At 41.8% G+C, this 22,509-nt stretch overlaps 1 protein-coding gene across 2 annotated transcripts in view; it reads left to right on the top strand.

Moving 5' to 3' along the window:
* The window catches only part of POLR3B (RNA polymerase III subunit B), a 126,028-nt gene extending 105,682 nt beyond the window's left edge, over nucleotides 1-20,346 (top strand). The window contains exons 24-28 of one of the 2 annotated variants that reach the window (XM_007449042.1): nucleotides 5,586-5,689; nucleotides 6,628-6,794; nucleotides 12,067-12,180; nucleotides 14,917-15,090; nucleotides 20,070-20,346. In XM_007449042.1, the coding sequence (XP_007449104.1) occupies nucleotides 5,586-5,689; nucleotides 6,628-6,794; nucleotides 12,067-12,180; nucleotides 14,917-15,090; nucleotides 20,070-20,199 (689 nt within the window). In that variant the 3' untranslated portion in view covers nucleotides 20,200-20,346. The remainder of the gene's footprint in view (nucleotides 1-5,585; nucleotides 5,690-6,627; nucleotides 6,795-12,066; nucleotides 12,181-14,916; nucleotides 15,091-20,069) is intronic. The other variant, XM_007449043.1, reaches the window with a different exon arrangement.
* Nucleotides 20,347-22,509: the final 2,163 nt, after the last annotated feature.

Here is a 22,509-nt window from a genome sequence, read left to right as displayed (position 1 = left end):
ATTAAGCTCTTGACACATTCAGCCATGTGTATTTTGTAAAGTTCCTATGGTTATTGTTTTACAATAGCTGCTTCCAGAAGCATTGTAAGGGTTTCAATTAATCAGCCCTTTGTGTGCTTCAGACTATGCAAATTTATCACATCAAACCATTCAACTGCTCATGGGAAAGCCGTGTAAAAACTGTATTGTCTTCTAGCGCCTCCTCTCATTTAGAGTGATGTTTTAATAAGAAAGCTAATCAAGTTTTCTTATGCATTATTTATCTGTTAACATGTAAGGAAGAGCCGAATTAAAATTATGTCAACCGGGATATGGCAAGTGATGTGATAGATCTGGAAGCGATTCAGCAACAGAACAAAGCTAATATGATTCAACAGTTTTTGTCTCCTCCCCTCCCCCTTGGGATTATTTAAGGTGGTGGTGTGAGAATAAAAGAAGGTTAATTCAATAACTGGAAAGGGGGAAAGGAAGAAAGGAGTAACCACCTGTGTTAGCCTTCACGTTTTGATTTAGAGACTTACATTTCTGAATATGTAAAGACTTATCGAGATGCGTTTGTTCAAAGCAGAAACATTTCTTATTTAAAACGAACAGTCGAACTTGAAAGCATTCCTCCTGCTTCTTCGGCCCTGTTTACCACCATATTCATCAGCAGCAAGCTACTCTGCCCTGGAAATCAGCAGCCCAGGTCCTGTGAAGTTCTGACGTTATTAGGAGACACCATCCTGATCGTGTGAAATGATCTGAACAGCCCAGCGGAGTGAGCTGCTTTTCGGTCTCTTCAGCCACAGTTAGTGCAACTGCATCTGCCCCTTCCATTCATTAAGTTGGTCTCCTTTGCGTTGCTAGTTTGCTGCCTGCTGAGAGTAATTAGGTTTCTTATATAATAATAATTCTTGTATTTAGATGCCGCCTTTCTCTGAGGACCTTAAAGTACCTCTCAGACATTAGCTCATCTGTTCTTCTAACACAATTGCCTCATGAGATAGGTGCCAATTATTCCCATTCCAAAGACCAAACAGCTAAGGCTCACCAGAAAGTGGTGCTTTATCCCCAAGGTAACAATATCAGTTGAACAGCAGAGACAAATTAAGGTCACCCAATTCCAGGATGTCCCACCCTACACAGGTCTGAGCATCCAAGGGGTGATGAGCCCGTTATAGATCGCGTCCCCCCGGCCCCCATTTATGAACCTCATTAATACCGGGCATTAATACAGTGATCACTCCATCAAACACCAACCCTCTTCTTGCACTAGGACTGATAGAGAAGCATCGGAGCATCATTTCACCTTTGCTTAGTGACAGAGTGTTAAACTGTGCAGAAAAAGAAAAGTCTTGTCTAACTGGTACTCACAGAAAGTAGGCAGTTTAGACTCTGATTAGTGTTATTTCAGTAGGACATACTGCCTGATTTGCTCTGCATCTCTTAGAGCATTAGAACGTGGTAAGCTGAACTATCCAGGTGTTTTCATGGTCAGTATTCAGCTAGGCTCCTCTGTGTGGGACACCTCTCGAGTGGACTCAAGTCTCTGAACCTCTTCGTATCCCCCGCCTCCGTCACAGCATTTGTCACGCAGCTTATTAACTGAGGGCATCGAGGGAAATGATTCTCTTTTCTCACTCAGAAAAGGAAGAGTGAAAATATATATCAACCTGAGAGTGATAAATTTAATCCAAAAGTGGTTACATAGAAGGTAGACTTGCTAAATAAAAATTTTTTTAATTAAAAAGTGAAGCAGAGCGTGATCCTAAGGGGAGACCTGGCTATCAACAAAAGAGAAAACCCTTTGCTAGCTGGTTCTCAACACGTTAAAGTCACACCAAAAACACATCTCAGATTAAAGATGTTATTACAGTTGTCTTTTGCCAGTTGTTACTTGCTTTCCTGTCTTTATATGGTAATATAATGCTTTAGTTTTCTTCCTTATCTTTTTTCTCACGTTCTTACCTTTTTTTTTTTTTTTTTCCTATTTGGATTGAGATGGATCCATTACGCTAAGACTAGTTTAAAAAAAAAAAAGTCCACAAATGACTTTTGAACAAGTGAATTGCTGTTTACAATTAGAGGTACTTTCTAAGAGTGATTTGTCAGATTAACTGGACTTTTGCTGGGTATTCTTTAAATGATTTACGTGTTCTGCGAGGCCACAGAAATAGAAATAACAAATTGGTGTAAGAGCCTCCAGTGTAGGGGCCGTGACACAGAGAACCGTAGCAGTGGATCCCCAGATTTGCCTTTCCTGTGTGGCTTGGCGGTGAGATTTGTGGCTTCCTGAGACTCCCTAAATTCTTTACCTTTACAACTTGAAATTAAGATTGACGGTGATGGAGTAAGATTTTATTGACTGGGTATCTGTAGAACCTTTCAACTCTAACTTTCTGTGTTCCAGTTTTTCCTTGTTGTCTGTTTTCATTTGTTAAAAGTTCAGTAGTGTAATCTGTGGTCTAATTCCCATTTGGCCCCTATGAGGGCATTAAGTGTTCCCGGGCCTGTTACACTGGTGTATTTGCAATTCACTGCCAGGAGGTTGTGCTATAAACAATGGAGTCGAGACACCAGCATGAGCCGGGGGATGAAATTTTATTTTAAAATCTGAAATGCTGTGTAAGCATTTAAGGTATGAATCAGTAATTGTTTCACAACAGCTTCCATTAGATATGGTTTATTTGTAGTCCATCCCCTTTTCAAGGATCCAGGGGAGTGTTAACACACTGAAGCGTACTGCATATCATTTACATTTTTAAACCAGTGTTAAAGGAAACTAACTATAACTTTTAAGAGTTCTAAATATTGGAAGAGATTTTTATGCCTCTGTCCCTGGAGAAACCAGAGTTTTAATTTTTCATTTGAAAAATAAGAAAAAAACCTTCCTACTTTAATTAAGGATTTGAATAATTCTGAAACAGAAATACCTTTAAAAAAAGAAAGAGAAGTCTGGTTCTAAGATTGAGAACTCTCTTCCCCGCACCAAATGAATTCAGTAAAATACAAACTTTAAAAAATCATTTGTCTAATTTGAGATTCGAGATCATCAAATTCTGTCTAAATATTTTGTTTTAACTTCTAAGCTCATTATGGTTTCTTTGTGTTAACTTGTATTAAAATCTGTCAGCTATGACTGGTCTCATAAGCACAGTCAGCGGACCAGAATAAGTTAATTATTTACTTGTGTCACTAGTGCTCTTCATCTAATGAAATGCACAGCTGTGTTAGATCTGCAGTTGGATGTGTAGCTTCCATTGTTCCACAAGTCAGCAGAGGGTAGAAGCCGCAATGATGGAGAGCCCTCAGTTCTTTCTGCTGTTCTGGCTTTCTGTGTCGATTTCATGGATCTTTTATCATTCACTTTCACACAAAACAAACAACACAGGCCTGTCTGCTATGGGAACCATCTTGGCATATAAAAGGGTTTTCAGAGCCTAAAGTAATTTTAAGTTAGCTAAGATTTAATTTTTGGCTTACAGGTGCCCTTGATTCAGATGTGGCCAAAGCCATTCCTATAATGGAATGAAAAAAATCTGTAAGTGACTTATATAACCAATGTATTTTTAAACTGCAATGTCAGAAAAGGGCTGATAAGAAAATAACTTCCCAAGAAAGGGATCTCTATACCAAATATTAATCAGATTTCAAGCAGAGTTATTGGAGATTCAGATTTCAGGGGAGGAAGCACTGCTTACATTTTAATAACAAAATGAAGTTAAATTTGCTTGATTAAACTTGTCAACTAAGACTGAGAATACGAAATGCAAATCATCCCACTCCTTACCCTCCCCCAATATGAGTGTGTCCTGCTTCCGCAGTGGGTTTCTGTACTTCCTGCACCTCACTCCCACCTTCTCTTGTCGGGGGTGAACAGGCAGCTTCCTCTTGAGCAGACACCAGCATCCCCTTGTGAACTGCTGCTGAAGGGGTGCCGAGGCTTTTCTTCTGTTTTGTTTTTAAGGGATGTAGCTGAACCTTCCACCTCCTCACCAGCCAAAGTGACATTCTCACCCAAGCACGTCCCAGGGACTGGCTTCTTTAGGAATTGCTGTTTTTAACATTTTGTTCACTGCTAAACAATGTTGTTGTCGGTTGCACCTAGATTTACAGTTTGATGTCTTTCAGAGTAGATTTCCCAGTAGCCCTAGTGTTTTGTCAGATAATTTCAGTGTGGACAAGATGGATTTTTGGAGGGGAGAAAGGAGGGTCACAGACTCTGCTTGATTTAAATTCTAACACATTGTAGCTGAATTTGAAATAAAGTGAACTGAATGTTTCTGGGCTTAATGTAGGAAAGCATATGTTCTTTATAATAAACAATACAATTTCAACCAAAAAGGCATGCTCTAGAATTCAACTTCATAAACCGAGTTACCATATCGTTCATAGCCACTGGAAATCTGAACATTGATGACCGATGTTAAATAGGCAGATGGCACTTTTTCTTTAGACTTCAGGTCTTGGTGATTATAACATGCACAAAAATTTTATTTTAAAAACGTTTGAGTAATTATGTAGAAATCAAACTGAGGAAAGAAACATTTCTTTGAGAACAGTTTCTTTTCAATAGGTGCAGATGGTTGATAACTTTGTATACAAAGGAAAAGAAAGTTCATGTTAAGAAATATAAAAGCAGTTTTTTCCTGGTCCAGTGCCATTGTACACTAGTTTTCTAATTCTGAATTAGGTAGCTTGTGGTGAACAATCTAAATTGTACCCGCATAGTCTCTACCAAGAAAGAAATCAGAGGAATTTAAAACTATTTAAGCAATAAGATCCCTTACAGGTTAGAATAATATTTAGGGAGTAATAAAGTACAACTAATTTAAGAGACCATCAGTAGAGTGCAGAGAGTTGGTGGGGTTTGGTTTTGTTTTCGTTCTTAGAATTTCATTTCTAATTCCAGCCTTTTCTTCCAAGAGTAATTTGGCACTTACTTTTCTTGTTCAACTCTACAACTTCGATCAGAGGTCACTTTTCTAGCATGCCGTAAGCTATAGGAATTACAGTTCCCTAGGGCAGCTTAGGCTCGGCCAGGGGAGCCCTGGCAGAAACCAGCCAGGGCTCAGCAGCCAGTAGGTAGACCTGTCAGCGCATCAGCCACTCACAAGGACTCCTTGTCCCAGGTTTTAAAACCACAGGCTAAACACATCCCTTGCCCAGTCAGTTCTGGTGGTCAGAGAACTTGCGTTCCTGTGCTGTGGGTACGTTAGGTAGCAGATCACAGTCTGGCTGACAAGGAGCGAGATTGCCGCTGACTTGCAGTGTCAGGAACGACGATGGGGCTGGGGCGTGGGGAAGCCAGTGCTCTCCCCTGTCTGGGGCAGGAGAGGCCGGGCAGACGTCCTGACGGCACGTTGTGTGTCGTGCCAGAAGGCCGACCCGCAGGCTGCCCTGCCTTTCTGTAAGGAGAGTCGTTTTTGAACTGTTCGTGTAGCAGGATTGTTGGAAGTTGCTTTTATTACTCTTGATGGAGACCACGGAGAAGGTTTGAGAGCATTGGAAATAGAGACGGCAGCAGGGAGATCCCAATTAAGTACTGTGTTCTTCCTTTCTGCCGGTTGGCTCTACGTGGCATGAAATCTTCTCTCCCCCAGGTGTTTGTGGCTTGATCGTCCCTCAGGAAGACATGCCATTTTGTGATTCTGGCATCTGTCCGGACATCATAATGAACCCCCATGGCTTCCCATCTCGAATGACGGTCAGTATGGGTTTTTTTGTTTTGTTTTGTTTTTCTGTTTTAGGAAGGAATGTTATCTTTTAAAAAAAAAAAAAAAAATTATTTATTTTTAGCTGCGTTGGGTCTTTGTTGCAGCACGCGGGCTTCTCATTGCGGTGGCCTCTCATTGCGGTGCACGGGCTCTAGGCACACGGGCTTCAGCAGTCGTGGCACACAGGCTCAGTAGTTGTGGCTTGCAGGCTCTAGAGCACAGGCTCAGCAGCCACAGCGCACAGGTTTAGTTGCTCCGCGGCATGTGGGATCCTCCGGGACCGGGCCTCGAACCCGTGTCCCGTGCATTGGCAGGAGGACTCCCAGCCACTGCGCCACCAGCGAAGCCCAGTTAGTACGGTTTTCAGAGGCTCTGCCTTTAAGGAAAAAGGCAGGCAGTTGGTTTGTAGTGAGCGGAGGAGAAGGGGCCCTGAAACTGATTTTTGGAAAGGGCCCTTTTACCTCTTGCCAAATAAATAGGTCCCTAGACCCTGACAGTGGGGGCTAATCTCCTCTACAGAGGGGGTGTGCATAGGTCTGGGCTTCCCTTCGAGAGCAGTCTTCTGAGTGATGAACTCACCCCTCAACAGAAGAACCCCATGTATCAATCAATGTATCTCCCTTTCTGTGGTTACCATTCTGTCATCCTGGCTCCGACACTTACCAGCTGTGGGACTTCAAAGTTGCTTAACCCCTCTGTTTCCTCAGATGTAAACTGAGGGAGGTAATAGTACCTATCCCATCGGGGTCTTGGAGGCGTAAACTTAGGTCACAGTAAGAGAGGATAAATATTTGCTACTACTGGTTTATCACTCTTATTAATAGTAGTAGTCTTATAATCTTTTGGAAGAAACAGGCCAGAGCTAAATAAACAGACAGAATTCCTAGACCACAGGAAGGTGCTCACTTAATTTGTTCACATCCCACAGGTGGGAAAGTTAATAGAGCTTTTGGCGGGCAAGGCCGGCGTGTTAGATGGCAGATTCCACTACGGCACTGCATTTGGAGGCAGTAAAGTGAAGGATGTGTGTGAGGACCTCGTTCGCCACGGTTATAACTACTTGGGGAAAGACTATGTTACATCTGGCATCACAGGGTGAGTATGTGTTTAGACGTCTTAAAGGAAAATTATGATTTTATTAAAGTAAAAGGATAAAAGTAAAAATATGATAAGGCATAAGAGCCCTTAAGATATACGGCTTTACTCCTTTAAGAAATCTGATGCAAGAAAATCCAGATTTATGGTGGACGTCGCAGCTAAGCTATTGGTGGTAGTGATTTTGCAGTATGTGTGTATCACATCAACACGTTGTACACCTTACATGATGTTATTTGTCAATTATATCTCAGTGAAATTGGGGGAGGGGAGAAAAGAAAGTCCAAATTTAGAAAACTAATAAACTAAGGGGTGCTCTTTTGCCGATAAGGCTCCCATTTAAAAAGTAGAAAGATCTTATTTACCAAAATAGGATTTCTACACAGCTTTTAAAGAACACATCAATTGTCTATAATACAAAATCTCTTTAACTGTTGGCCTTTCTCTGCACTACTATGATGAATATCAGATACTTAGTGCTCTGACAGGTAGCCTGAGGCGTAACATTTGCGCATTCATTCACCAATGACGTGTTAAACACCTAACATGTGCTAGGTACTAAGTATGTAACAGTGAACAAAATAGACATGGTCCCTGACCTATGGGGCTGACCACTGAGATTTGTTACTAGATATTAAAAAATAAGACAAAAGGTAACTTCTCAGCAGGGCCTACCCTGACTACTTACTTTAAAACCACAGCTCAGTGTTGCCCATTTCCTGCTGTATTTTTCTCTGTAGCATTCATCATTATCAAGTAATGTAATAATAACATATAATATCATTATCTGTCTCTCCAATGGGAATGTAACCTACATGAGAGCAGGGCTTGTCTGTTTTGTTTACTGTTTTATTTCCAGTGTCTAGTGCAGAGCCTGACATACAGTGGGCACTCCATAAATGTTTGTTGAATAAAGGAATGAAAAACAAATCAACACAAGTACAAATAGCTCTCACCAAAATGAAACCAAAGAATAGGTTAGAAGACCCCTGTGAGGAGGTGGCTATTTCAGTGGAGATACGAAGGATGAGAAGAGACATTTGGAGAGTGTTTCGTGCAGGGAAGAAGCGTGTTGAACACCTTACAAGGGGAAGAGCTTGGGAGGTTCAGGGAAGTGGAAGAGGCAGTGGCTGCAGTCTGAGGGGAGGCTGGAAAGCAGCCTGAAGGGAGACACAGCAGAGCGCTGGGTCTTCCTGGTTCCCTGGAGAAACAGATGTCCCTGAGGTTACCCTGAATGATCAGGTTTTCAAACTTGACTCACACATGGTTTTAAAGGATCAAATCAGTTGCATAAATTAAGACCCACTTACATATTTTATGCCAGATAAAACTCTGGGACATAGCATTTATACCGTTCTTCTGAGGTTTCAAACTGCTTGAGCACAAGTGAAACTCAGCGTGGAACCATGTGTGAAAACACAGAGCTTGATGTTAGTGCTGCAAATAGACTATCCAGATATGATGAAAATGGCCAAAATCTGTATCTGTTAAAAATATTGCCTGCTTTCTCAAATGACCTATCTAGACTGTAATAATGTGGATTTCTTTAGGTGTACCATAGTTGAGGTGTTATAGGAAATCGCATTACAGGAAAAGAGTGATGGTCCATTTCAAAAATGATTCAGTGAAGTAACTAAGGTCCATTTCACAAAAACCAGTTATCACTGCTAAACTGATCATTTTAGTCTTTGCTTCTCATCCAGAAATAATGCAGTAGTTGACCAGAAAGTATGCAAATCCAGTGAACCAATTTGGTGGACCTTCTGAACATAATTTTACTGGAAGATTTGGATGGGTTGTGCTCTGCTTCCTGTGGACAGCTGTAGGCTCTGTCTGCACCACCTTCCCCAGTGCCCCCAGCCAATAAGTGTTCTCATTTCTTTGCCATTCATCTCAGTTGCAAAGTTTGAGAAACACTACTTTAGCTTGTTAGTTGAAAGTTTCATAAAGGGCTTACAAACATATTCACCCACCAGCTTTCGTCCCTTGTCACATTTTCGAGCATAGCTAGGAGGAAAACTTGCATCTGGCTTTATTCAGTTAATGATAGAATGGCATTAGGTGACAGAGTTCTAGAAATTCTACTATGAGCAGCCATACAGTGGAGGAATTAGAATCATTTATTATTAAAACTGGAAAGAACCTTAGTCTGACCCCCTTGTTGTACAACTAAGAAAACTGAGATAAAGAGGTCTTTATCTCAGGGACTTTATGCAGGGACTTCCCTGGAGGCGCAGTGGTTAAGAATCTGCCTGCCAATGCAGGAGACGCGGGTGCAACCCCTGGTCTGGGAAGATCCCACATGCCTCGGAGCAGCCAAGCCTGTGCGCCACAACTACTGAGCCTGTGCTCTAGAGCCTTCAAGCCACAACTACTGAGCCCATGCACCGCAACTACTGAAGCCCGTGCACCTTGAGCCCGTGCTCCGCAACAAGAGAAGCCACCGCAATGAGAAGCCCGTGCACCGCAACGAAGAGTAGCCCCCACTCGCCGCAGCTAGAGAAAGCCCACGCCCATCAACGAAGACCCAACGCAGCCAAAGATAAATAAATAAATTTATATTAAAAAAAAAGCTTTCCACTGTCAAAGCACTTAAATATTCACTCTCTTTTTAAACTCTTACTACGGATTTTCTAAAGGCTTATGAGTCAGCTCTGTGACAGACGTTTACTGAGTATCTGTTGTGTGCCAGGCAGGGTCATTAGTGCAGGGGCCACAGTGACAAGGAGATGAAGTGCTTATTCTCCGGCATTTACTTCTTCTGGGGAAAACAGGCAATAATTAGAGAAATAACAAATGTGTACTTTAATAGCAAATGGTGACAAGTGCTCTGAAGAACATAAAACCAAGGTGAGAGTTGAGACTGCACTGGCACTGTGATGCTGGGGTGGGAGGAAGGCACCTCTAGAGAATGTGATTGGGGTGCACCTCTTGGAGGAGGTGAAGGGTTTGGCAGGGCCATGTGAATACCTGGTGGAAGAATGTTTCAGGCAGAGCTGACAGTAAGCGCAAAGGCCCTGGGGCAGACGGGCTTGCTACATTTGAGGAACAATGAAGAGGCCAGTGCTGCTGGAGTAGAATGAGCGGTGAGGAAGGGTAATAGCAAATGAGTCAGGTGGACAGGAGCCAGGTTGTTTTACACCTTGTGGCCATGACACAATATTTGGGTGATGCAGAAATGTAATGTAATGGGAAACCATTGGGATTTTAGAGCAGAAAAATGACCTGCTATGATTTATGATTTAGAAGGAATCACTCTGGCTTGTTGTGTGAAGAATAGATTGTTGAAGGATAAGAGTGGAAGCAAGGAGGCCAACTGGAGGATTGTCTGCAGTAGTCCAGGCAAGAAAGGATGGTGGCCTGACAAGGGTGGCAGCAGTGAAGGAGGGACTGTCTTGTTCACACTGTTTCACAACCTGTTTAAATTTTTTTTCACTATTTTTTTAATTGAATGAACGATTCTTTAAATTCTATGGTACTTTACAGTTTTCAAAAGTTTCACACATGATTTCATATAATCCCATAATAACCCTTTTTTCCTACCCCCATATTGCCCCTACCCCTTCCCTTTCCCCACTGGTAACCACTTGTTTGTTCTCTATATCTGTGAGTCTCCTTCTTTTTTGTTTTATTCACTAATTTGTTGTATTTTTTAGATTCCACATTAAGTGATATCATCCAGTGTTTGTCTTTGTCTGACTTATTTCACTTAGCATAATGCCCTCCAAGTCCATCCATGTTGCTGCAGATGGCAAAATTTCATTCTCTTTTATGGCTGAGTAGTATTCCATTGTGTGTGTGTGTGTGTGTGTGTGCGCGCGCGCGCGCGTGTGTGTGTATATATATATACATACACATACATATATATATACAAATATATGTATACACACACACACACACACATACACCACATATCCATTCATCTGTTGATGGACACTTAGATTGCTTCCATACCTTGGCAATTGTAAATAATTTAAAAATTTGTATGGAAACACAAAAGACCCCAAATAGCCAAAAAAAATCTTGAGAAAGAAGAACAGAGCTGGAAGAATCGTGCTCCCTGACTTCAGCCTATAGTACAAAGCTGCCATAATCAAAACATTATGGTACTGGCACAAAAACAGACACACAGATCAATGGAACAGGATAGAAAGCCCAGAAATAAATCTACACACTTAGGGTTAATTAATCTATGACAGAGGAGGCAAGAATATACAGTGGAGAAAAGACAGTCTGTTCAGTAAGTGGTGCTGGGGAAACTGGATAGCTACATAAAAAAGAATGAAATTAGAACATTCTTTAACACATACAAAAATAAACTCAATGGAAAAAAAACTCAATAGATCAAAGACTTAAATGTAAGACTAGATACTATAAAACTTCTAGAGGAAACGTAGGCAAAACACTCTATGACATAAATTGCAGCAATATTTTTTTGAATTCGTCTTCTAAAGCAAACAAAAGCAAAAATAAACAAATGGGACCTAATTAAACTGAAAAGCTTTTGCACAGCAAAAGAAACCATCAACAAAACGGAAAGAAAACCTACTGAATGGGAGAAGATATTTGCAAATGATATGACCGATAAGGGGTTAATATCCAAAACATAAAATCAACTCATACAACTCAACATCAAAAAAAGCAAAAACCCGATTTAAAAATGGGCAGAAGAACTGAATAGACATTTCTCCAAAGAGCACATGCAGATGGCCACCAGGCACATGAAAAGATGCTCAACGTCGCTAATCATTAGGGAAATGCAAATCAAAACTACAGCGAGAATCACCTCACACCTGTCAGAATGGCTGTCATCAAAAAGAACACAAATAACAAATGTTGGCGAGGATGTAGAGAAAAGGGAACCCTCATACACTGTTGGTGGGAATGTAAATTGGTGCAGCCACTGTGGAAAACAGTACGGAGGTTTCTTGAAAAACTAAAAATAGAATTACCATATGACCCAGCAATTCCACTCCTGGGTATATATCCAAAAAAAACAAAAACACTAATTCGAAAAGATAATGCACCCCAGTGTTCATAAATTTTTATTTCTTAATTGAACAGTACATCTTTTATTGCATCCATGGTACTTTAATATTTTCAGTTCTAGCATATTTGTTCACTGCAGACTGAAAATCACTCTCTTCCATTCATTCAGTCATAAACTTGTTCATAAACAAATAAGGGCCTGCCAGTGATGAGTCCTAGAAAAGACTGTCTCTTGTTAGCCCAAACTTAGTTTCTTAACCTAAAACTCTGACCTTTCTTGCAGTGAACCCTTGGAAGCATACATCTATTTTGGCCCCGTGTACTATCAGAAACTGAAACACATGGTGCTCGATAAGATGCATGCCCGGGCCCGGGGACCGCGAGCTGTCCTTACCAGGTAAGAAAAAAGCATTTATAATGTGGTTAGTCTACCTTGCATTTCTCGGATATAGCAGTAGGCAGATGTCAAAATGTGGGGTTTTAGGCATCAAAAATCACATATGTCTGATTAAAATGAAAAAATAGCAGCCAATTAAAAATCAATTCATAGGTGCAAGAGCAAGCCCACCGTGGGTCTTGCCAGTAGTCTCCTAACAGAGTCATTGCATTTATGCACCAGTTTAAATATGGTCCTATTTTACAAGGTTCAAATATAGGAATGTAGGTACACTTTACATGAACACATATCGATACACCTGCATGCTCCATGTGTACCCAGAAAACACATACATATGTTATTTGGTAGTGAGGCCACAACTGTCATTTTTTAAAACTGTTACTGGAGCATAAGGCACCTGTGCTTGCATGCTTGTTAGAATAAGCTCTGGGAGGTTAAGGTCCACATGTGCCCTTTCACCAGTGTGTCCTCAATTCCAAGCACAATGTCTGTGTGTTGATGAATGGGTACAGTTGTTGGGAAAGGGAATTATAAATACTAGGTTTCACATGTTCTTAGTACTACATCTTGCAGTTGGAGAAGCAGGGTCTAGGGCAGTGGTTCTCACCCAGGGGCGATTGTGCCTCCCAGGGGACATTTGACAATGTCTGAAGACATTTTGGGATGTCACAACTGGCGGGTGGCGAGGAAGCTACTGGCATCCAGTGGGTGGAGACCAGGGGTGCTGCTGAACATCCTACAATGCACAGGCCAGTTCTCATCACAGAGACTTACCCGGCTCAATCTGGCAGTAGTGCCGAGGTTGCCAGAGAGGGTGGGCCTGGGGAGACAGACAGACATGGATGCGAACTCATCTCCACCTTATACCACTTCCACCAGCCTTGGACACATCACTTAGCTCCTCTCAGCTTCAGTTTTTCCTGTATATGAAGTGGAGACAGTAATTCCCACTTTGCAGTGTGCTGGTGAATGTCAGATGTTTTAAAATAGAATGTACACAGTGCCAATTCGTGGGAGAGGCTCAACAAATATCCAGTTCCCTGCCCACTCTGACCTGGCACTGCAACTCTCCCCTGAATGCTGGCCCCTCCAGAACTTCCATTTCAGTTACAACATCCAAAAACTATTTCAGGGAATTCTCCGGTGGTTAGGACTCCACGCTTGCACTGCCTAGGGCCTGGGTTGGATCCCTAGTCTGGGAACTAAGATCCCACAGGCTGTGCGGCACGGCCAAAAAAAGCAACAAAACAACAACAACAAAATAAACTATTTCAGAGTAACATATTTCAAAATACGTTTCCTATTTTTTGCCTTGTTGTGTAAAAAACGTTGCTGCTTTAGAATTACTTTTGTGTATTCCATATGAATCTGCCTGGAGTGTATTTGTAGTCTGTGATCTCAGTTGGTTAAAATCCAAGTTTTGGGTTCTGCCCACATGTGATCAGACCCCCTTCACTTGTCCAGTGACCACAGGTGTAGGGATGCCCCCGACTCCCACCCTAGATCAAAACATAGATATTGTGCTCAGTTATGAAGTGGCTACTATAATGTGTTCATTTAGACCTATTTGTAAGTTTTTCATAGGTAGTTTTTTCTTTCAACAAATAATCTACGATTTGATTTCCCATTGTAACTTTCAACAACAGAAGGTAACATTTCAGCATGTGCTGGTGTACACTGTGTTTACCTTCTTAACTCTTTGGGAAACTGGAGGCAACAACAAAGATTAAAAATGCTACAGAATGAAGCAAACAAGAGGTTTACAGTCCACCCCTGCTCAGACTACCTCTAAGGACTGTCACTCCAAAAATCAACCAGCCAGGGAGCTTGCTTTTTTCTTTTTTCTTTTTCTCTTTCTTTTCTTTACTTTTTTTTTTTTTTAAATAATTTCTGTCATCAGTACCTAGGTGGGATCTAGGTGGGTTTGCCTGAGTTGTTTCAGAATCCCCTAATTTTACCTACATCTCTGGGTCTTGGATTCCTAACCTTTTAAAGTATTCTCAAGCCCAGCAGATACATAAACCATAGGGAGTCCATTCAGGGGGCTAATAGCTTCCCAGTTCTCATACAAGAAGGAATGACCTTAATGGGACACACAGAACTTTCCCAGTCTCTGGGGAACCTCCCATCTGGCTCAGGTACTCCATCCTTCCAGATGATTCCTGATCTATTCCAAATTTTATAAAACTCTCTTTGCTTCTTTCCATGCTCAATTTATTTCTTAATAGTAAAGCTCTTTCCTGGAGCCCTGGCAATAACAACTGGGGGCCCACGTTTCTTCCATAGTGCGTTCTGCTTAGTTTTTCTGCCTTTAAATAACAGAGAACTGAGACATCTTTGAAAGTACTCAAAAGACATTGTACCCTGATTTGAGGACTGTACTGTGCTAATAAGGATGAAAGTGATGGTAATAATAATGCTAGCACTGCTGTTTTATATGATTATATATTAATTTATTATATCACAGAATATTATGTAATTATTATTTCTATCTAATAATAATAATAGCAACCACTAGTGTTACATCTCTTCTTTGAGCCTCTTTGGGATAGGTTGTCTAACATGCGCTTTACAAATGAGGCTGAGAGGCTGAGCAGCCTGCTTTTGGTCACTGTCTCAAAGCAGTTTGAATCCCGGTGAGCCCACTCTGAAGCCTTGTGCAAGATCTTAGCTAGCATGTGATGCTGCCTCTTTGTTTAGTATAATAATAACACATTTATCTAACTTGTTTCGAAGGCAGCCTACTGAAGGTCGATCTCGTGATGGTGGTTTGCGTCTTGGAGAAATGGAACGTGACTGTTTAATCGGTTATGGAGCAAGTATGCTTTTACTAGAGAGACTGATGATTTCAAGTGATGCCTTTGAGGTTGATGTCTGTGGGCAGTGCGGACTTCTTGGGTACTCCGGCTGGTAAGTGGATACCACATGTCTCTCATACCACATCCCTTGCCTCTTAAATCACAGCTCCGAGTTTGGATCATACCCACGTATTCTCCAGCCTTCCCCATCCAGACATTCCTGGAATTGGGGATTCTGTATGTACATGCTTAGTTTGTCTGCCTAATGTTCTGCTGTCTACAGCCACTAGAGTTTAAGCTCCCAAGGAGACTTTATTTTCTTTTTAATATTATCTCGAGTACCTTTTATAACACTATTTATCTGTAAAAATACTAGCAGATTCAGAATTACAGCATATTTTAACTGGCAGCCTTTAATAGAAGACTGTGTTGAATGCCCTCGTTGAACCTCAAGCCCGAAGAACCAGGTATGTTGCCCCAGCTCTTATAGCAAGTTGGTGACAGAGCCAGGACGTTGTCTGTACTCTCTCTGCTTTACACTTGGACTGTGAATTCCATGGAGACAGAGACCATGTCTGTCTCAGTCATTCACTCAACAAACATTTAGTAAGAATCTGCTAAGTTCAGACACTGTTCTAGGCCCCAGAAATACAGTGGGGAGTAAGACGGATGAATGGCTGCTCACAGGGAGCTTATCTTCTAGCTCATTCTAACTCCAGTCTGTCTTGTTTACCCCTGCTTCTCCAGGCTGTGACCTGGTTGATGCTAAATAAAATATAATTGCTTAGGATTGTCAATAGGTAAATTATGTAACTCATAAAGTTTGTAATTTCTGTGTAGAGCTCAGTACACAAAGGCCAGCTTAAAAGATGTTGCTACATATTTTTTTGTTGGTGTTTGTATAGTTAGAACACCTTTCTTCCTCGTAATGGTTCCACTCTACCACCAAAGGGCAGCTGCTCTCTTTAGGGTTAGTCATGATCCAGGAGAGCCCTGAAGTACTCCTGTAGGCAGGAGGGCTGGTAGTTTCCCAGTCTCTACTCACTCTTCCATCAGAGATGAGGTCTAACAGGTATATAAGGCAGATGCTGCAGGTTCAGGAAATAGCCTCAACTCCCTCATCAGCCCTCACCCACCCTCCCAGAGCCCCTTTTCCCTGGGTGGGGGTGGGGCATCCTCAGAAGGACAGGGTTAGGCCCAGATGAGCGTTCATTGCCAGAGTCTGAGGAATACAGGGGCCACCTTCTTCCCATCGAGCCCCCCATCAAAGCCTCCTTCCAGAGAGAGCCCCAACTTTTTGCCATCTTAACGCTGCCAGTTCCTTGGCGAATGAAAGCAAATCAAGAGTCGGAATGAGTGAGCTTCTTAGAACACAGTATACACCTTGCTAGTTAAATGACAAAACCCTTTAGCCAATTATTTTATGATTTTTTTGGTGTAGAAGAGTTAATGAGAAGAAATCGTTGTCTGTTTCTTCTTGTCTGTGAAGAAATAGTTTCATTTAAAAAACTAACGCAAGAGGTGGCTATTTGCAGTTTGTTCCTTTCATAAGGTGGTAGGGATGAGGTGACATTATTCTAAGCATAAGCCTGGGTGTTTCTTATATCAGTGACATGGAGCAGATGTTTCAATTCTGAGATGTCGTTTTTGTCTTTTGAAATGCATATTGAGTTTGCATTTTATTGTCCTGGTTGTGTAACAACGGCAACAAAAAAGTATAATAGGAAGGTGCCTGGAACCTAGGTCTTAGGTCTTCAAAGTTGGCTCAAGGATTTTTAAGTAATTTATTTTGAAAAGATGGTACAGAGGAGTCATTTTATTAAGAATAGGGATCATGAAACTTCAAAAAGAGTTTCCTTCTCTTCTCCATTCTCCTCACATTCCCTCCCATGCCCCCTAACGGAAGAAGAAAGAGAGAGAGAGGGAGAAAGAGAGAGGGAAAAAGAAAGGAAGCAGTAGACCAGCTTCCTTCATGCACTTTGAAAACCTTCCCCTCTCTTCCTCTGAATACTCAGGGAAACTCACATAAACTGTAATTGATCCCAACATTATTCTGTTAAATTCATATCTCCTTTCCTGCTTCCTTTCTGTCTCATTTAGAGATCATCTGATGGCAGTGCCTGATTTTGAAGCTCATGTGTTCAATGTATATTGTATTTGAAATCCTTTGAAAGAGGACTAAATCAGGTTACACTGTTTAAGGGTCTTTACTGTAATTAAACAGACCTGGATATACCATATGTCTGATTTTGAGTGGCCTACTTATACCCTTGTTGCCAACAGAAAAAAATCCTCATCCAGTCTGGTAGTCTAGCAGCCTGCTCGTGCTGCTTTCTGGCAGAGGAGCATAATGATGCTGTCATTTTCCCGTGGTTACCTGATCATGTGTGATGGGTTGTGTGGGAGGGAGCACGGGCGTTTGTTGGAGGAAGTCCGTCTTTAATGAACAGCACAATGGAGGCTGAGTAATTAGAGCAGTTCAGAACCTTGAAACTGGCCTTTTGTCAGTGATTTGCACATTAGTAAGGCATTGCTATGGGGATGTTTACAGCAAGACTGTTGTTCTGCAGAAGACATGGAGGGCATAAGTCACAAAAGAGAGGAAAACTGCTGAGAGAAGAAAATCCCTATTAAGATAATTAGCTTGTAGAGGATGTTTTACTGGACAGTCATTCCTCATGTGAAGCCACAGCCTCCTTCTTTTGCTGCTTTTCCCTAAAAAATCAGTTTATTTTATTGTTGTTTGGGTCAAATTTCTTTCTTTGGAAATCTTTCAGAAATAGGGTGAAAATTTTAATATTTTTCTTTTTGTGTATATATATATATATATATATATATATATATATATACACATATGTATGTATATACATGCATTGGAACATTTTAAATGATGGAGAAATATTTAATAATAGAGAAGATTAGTGGGCTTTCTGGATTATGAATCAGCACATATGGAAGTTTTAAATGGATTAGCTTGACTGAAGTCACCAGGTAATGTACTGGACAGGAGAATCAGCAAGAAGTTGCCCCAGGTAAATCCATTTCTCCAGTTTAATTAAAGCATGAACATGATTCCTGGATAAATTAGATCAACCCAGGCACATTAAAAACATAATTCTTAAACTGTAATGCATTAAAGAGGTCTTTAGGTAATCTTTTAGGAAAAAGTCATCCACCATGTTCCTCTTATTACTGTCGAGGGAATCAAATCTCCACAGTGCTCGTTAAGGCCTCTGCAAGTCCCCGAGTGGGGACACAAGCACAGGCCCATCATGGCTCATCCCTTTTCCATACTCTTCTCCTCAAGAAGTTCATGTCTGCATGTGCTCAGTCACCACCACATTCAAATTCTCAGCCTTAATGCTTTTCTTTTCTAAAATAATAAAGCTTTATTTTACTGGTGGTGAAAATGATCCCTGCTCTTTGTAAAATATTCAAAGTTATAAAAAATGTTAATGATACATATGTAAAGACGAAATACAAACAGTCACACAAATTCCTACCGTCCACAGATGACCACTGTTAACATTTTAGTGACTCTCTTGGGGACATCTCTGTTTGCCAGTAGTCCTGTACCCTTTTTTATTTTCAGTTATGAGCCCTTTTGAGATTCTGATAATAGTATAAAAGTAAGAATACGTACACCAAAAAATCTTGTTACATATGATTTTGGGGCTTCATACATTTACTGAAACCCATCTGAGGACACACCCCCCCCCCTTGTGATCACACTGTTTAGCAAACTGCTTTTTCTACTCCACAGTGTGTCCTGGACACCTTTACATTTCACTAATGTGGGTCTACAGCATCACGTTTAATGGCTGCACAGGATTCTTCTGCATAAATGTCCTGTAATCACAGAACAAACTGCTTATTGGACACATGAGCCACCTCCTGCTTTATGCTGGAGTAGTATGCATATGCTACTGTGCGTTATAAGTAGTGTGACCGTGAACATTCTTGTGCACATATCTTGCCACTTTTGTGATCACTCACTGAAATAACATGTGTGTCTACGTTTTTAACACACATTGCCTTACTGCCCTCCAGAAGGGCCTTTACCGTTCACTAAGGAGTCTCGCTCTAGTCCCCAGTCAGCACTGACTCTTCTAAGCCCTGGTTGCTGTTCCTCTTGCACTCATTTTGCCCCCTGTTAACTGGGATGACCTAGTTTTCTACATATTCTCAGGGTTTTTACTGGAAACCTATTGTCCCAGATGCCCCAGATCCTTGAGGTATAGGGTAAGTTCCTATTTTGGTCTGAAACCTGAGAAAATAATTCACTTTCTCCCCAGGGACCCTTCTTTAGTTGTAGCTATTGACTACAACTAAAGTTCACTGGCTCTTCCTGAAGGAAAAGAAAATCCTAATTGGAAGAGCAGGCACAGTGGTCAGGAGCAGGTGCTGTTGTGAGGATTAAATGAGAATATACGCACACGCACGCGCACACGCACGTGCACACAGGTTCCTTGGTTTCGCACAGGGGCCAGCGCATTGTTCAGTGCAGTGGCTTCCAGGACTAAGAGAAATAACTACGCTTGAAGAGTGCTGGAAAAATAGGTAGCATTTGATTGGATACCACCTTTCTATATGAAAGTCTTCTCTTTCCCATCACACTTCAAGCATTTCAGTGACAGAAATCAAATTGAGCATCTTGTCTAGAATAGTATAGAGTAGTAGGTGCTTTTCAAATACATGAACATGGATTCAATCGGTTTGGAACTCTTTCAACAATAAAAAAAACGTCTAAATCTGAGTAACTTTCAGACGGTTCAGATTTCTGGGCCTCATTCAAAATAAATACATAGGCAGATATTTTGCATTTTAGAAGTGTGGAAGTACTGATTAAAATTCCATGCTTTTAAAACTGGGGGAGTGATATTGTATTGTTCTTTCTTTTGCTGCCTTGGATGTGCTTCTTTTTATTTGGCACATACATACATATTGATAGCGTGACTGAACACTGAGGAATAGAAAACGAATGAACTTGATAGGATGGTCATGGAATTTTCAGAGCAAATCCTCACTTCCTGTGTGCAGGCCTCTACCTCTGAGTTGCTGTCCGTCTAACACAGCTGACTTGGGTTTCAGGTGCCACTTCTGCAAGTCATCCTGCCACGTGTCCTCCCTGCGCATCCCGTACGCCTGCAAGCTGCTCTTCCAGGAGCTGCAGTCGATGAACATTATCCCCAGGTTGAAACTGTCCAAGTACAATGAGTAAGGATGGAAAAAACGGTTATTTAAAGAGAATAGTCGGTATGTTAAACACAGTGGAAAGCGGAAGGGTGGAAGGCATGAGGACCACTTCTGCTCCCAGGAATAATTCCTTTGAATGTTCTCTTTCTCTGCAAAAACAAACAAACAACAACAACAACAACAACAAAAACCCCACGAAATTGATGGAGAGGCTTTTTGTACATTAGGAGACTGGCTGAACAACCTCGATCAACGAGCCTCGGGCCACGGAGCAGGTGCCAACGACATGGACTGTAACAAAGTCTCTCATCCGTGTACCGAATGTGATTCACAAGTGGATATGACCTAAAAGATAAATAAACTTTTATTTATGTTCTGGTCTCTTGAAATTTACTCATTAGAAAGACCTTCCTCCTTAAAAAAAAAATTGTTTGGGGTTAAATAAAACTCAGATTCTTATGGAGTGGGAAGGACGTGAAGAATCTTTTTGAGTTGGTTGACTCGGCCTTTGTCCAGGAGGCTGATCTGAGCAGTATCTGAAGGAAAGACAACTGCGGGAAGCTGGGAAAGCGAATGGTAAGAGGGTTGCAGTTCTTATCTTGTGCGGTGAGGAGATAAATTTTCCCAACAAATGAATCTTGTCTGTATATACCCAACTTTTAAATTCTAACCTTGGTAAAGATAATAAATGTCTTCCTACCATCTTAAGCAAGTTTGCCAAGGATGTCACATTTTCTTAAGGACTGCTACTCTTCTAAACCTCCGTGATCGTACCATACAATAATATTTGTTGAATATCTGAAAATAATTCTATGGATGCTCTCTAAGTTTTCTGTCCTTTCCATTCCCGCCAGGCTGTTAGCTGTCCATTTTGTTTTTAATCTGACAGCCTTCTTCATCCAATTCTAGGTTGTTCTTAATTGCTGTGCCCTGAAGGCAGATAAATATTTGTGTTAGGGATTGTTTATAAAATAAGTCAGAAAAGCTCTAAGGCTGCATTCCCAGCGTGTCACATTGAACATGTCCCACAGAATATTAATAGGTATCATACACCAACAGGAATCAAGGTCCAGTGTCAAATAAGGTTGAAAAACTGCGTGTATCCCAGTTAAACATACCAAGGACTTTTTCAAAGCCTTTACCAAGCTACTGTGTGCTGGGAGTCTTCAAAAGAGGGAGCCAGGCTAGTCACTGACTTGAGAACCCAACCTTGACAGTCTCACTCAGGTGTAAGAGTCCTCGAGGCTTCACAGGACACGCTCCAGGGGAGTAAACCTTCCCCAGACATCTCCACGTGTCTCCATTCCCTTCAGGGACTCAGTAGGATTACGAGGGCAGAGGAGTTTGATGCCCAGATCTTCGGTTCTGTCAGTGGTTCCTTCCTTGCATCTGGCTTTGTCATTCTCAAAAATGATGGTGCCTAAAGATGACTGAATTAGATTGGATGTATATGTACTGCACTTTGTGGGCCATGTAAGGAGCTTTGTAGGGTGATTCTGACTATTTCCCGTTATGTGACAACTCCACTTACCAACTCTGCTGCAGACACCGTTTCCCTGCCCTGTGAGGCGTGTGCGCCACGTCGGTGAACACGGGGAAAGGCTGCCAGCACACGGCGTGCCGAGTGGCATGGGGGTTACATCACAGTACTTGGTACCTCCCTTGTGTGAGGCCCTGTACTGAGGACAGAAGGGGCAGGACGTGACCTCTGCCCTCAGGAGCTCAGAACCCCCTGGAGGAAGCCAGGACATCAGCTAGGAACGCTGTCCCTCAATCAGTGCTAAGGCTTAACCCCGGCAGTGCTGAGGGAGCTCCCAGGGCAAATGATTAGCTGTGCTCTGGAAATGCAAGAACACTTCACAAGCGTGATTATGCCCTTTATACAGCTAAAGAAACTGAGGCACCGGGACAGGATTAAAGACACAGACGTAGAGAATGGACAAGGTCCAGTGTCAAATAAGGTTGAAAAACTGCGTGTATCCCAGTTAAACATACCAAGGACTTTTTCAAAGCCTTTACCAAGCTACTGTGTGCTGGGAGTCTTCAAAAGAGGGAGCCAGGCTAGTCACTGACTTGAGAACCCAACCTTGACAGTCTCACTCAGGTGTAAGAGTCCTCGAGGCTTCACAGGACACGCTCCAGGGGAGTAAACCTTCCCCAGACATCTCCACGTGTCTCCATTCCCTTCAGGGACTCAGTAGGATTACGAGGGCAGAGGAGTTTGATGCCCAGATCTTCGGTTCTGTCAGTGGTTCCTTCCTTGCATCTGGCTTTGTCATTCTCAAAAATGATGGTGCCTAAAGATGACTGAATTAGATTGGATGTATATGTACTG

This window comes from Lipotes vexillifer, unplaced genomic scaffold, assembly GCF_000442215.2.
Source record: "Lipotes vexillifer unplaced genomic scaffold, Lipotes_vexillifer_v1.1 scaffold1014, whole genome shotgun sequence".
NCBI lineage: Eukaryota > Metazoa > Chordata > Mammalia > Artiodactyla > Lipotidae > Lipotes > Lipotes vexillifer.
This window is presented reverse-complemented; position numbering and strand designations above follow the sequence as displayed.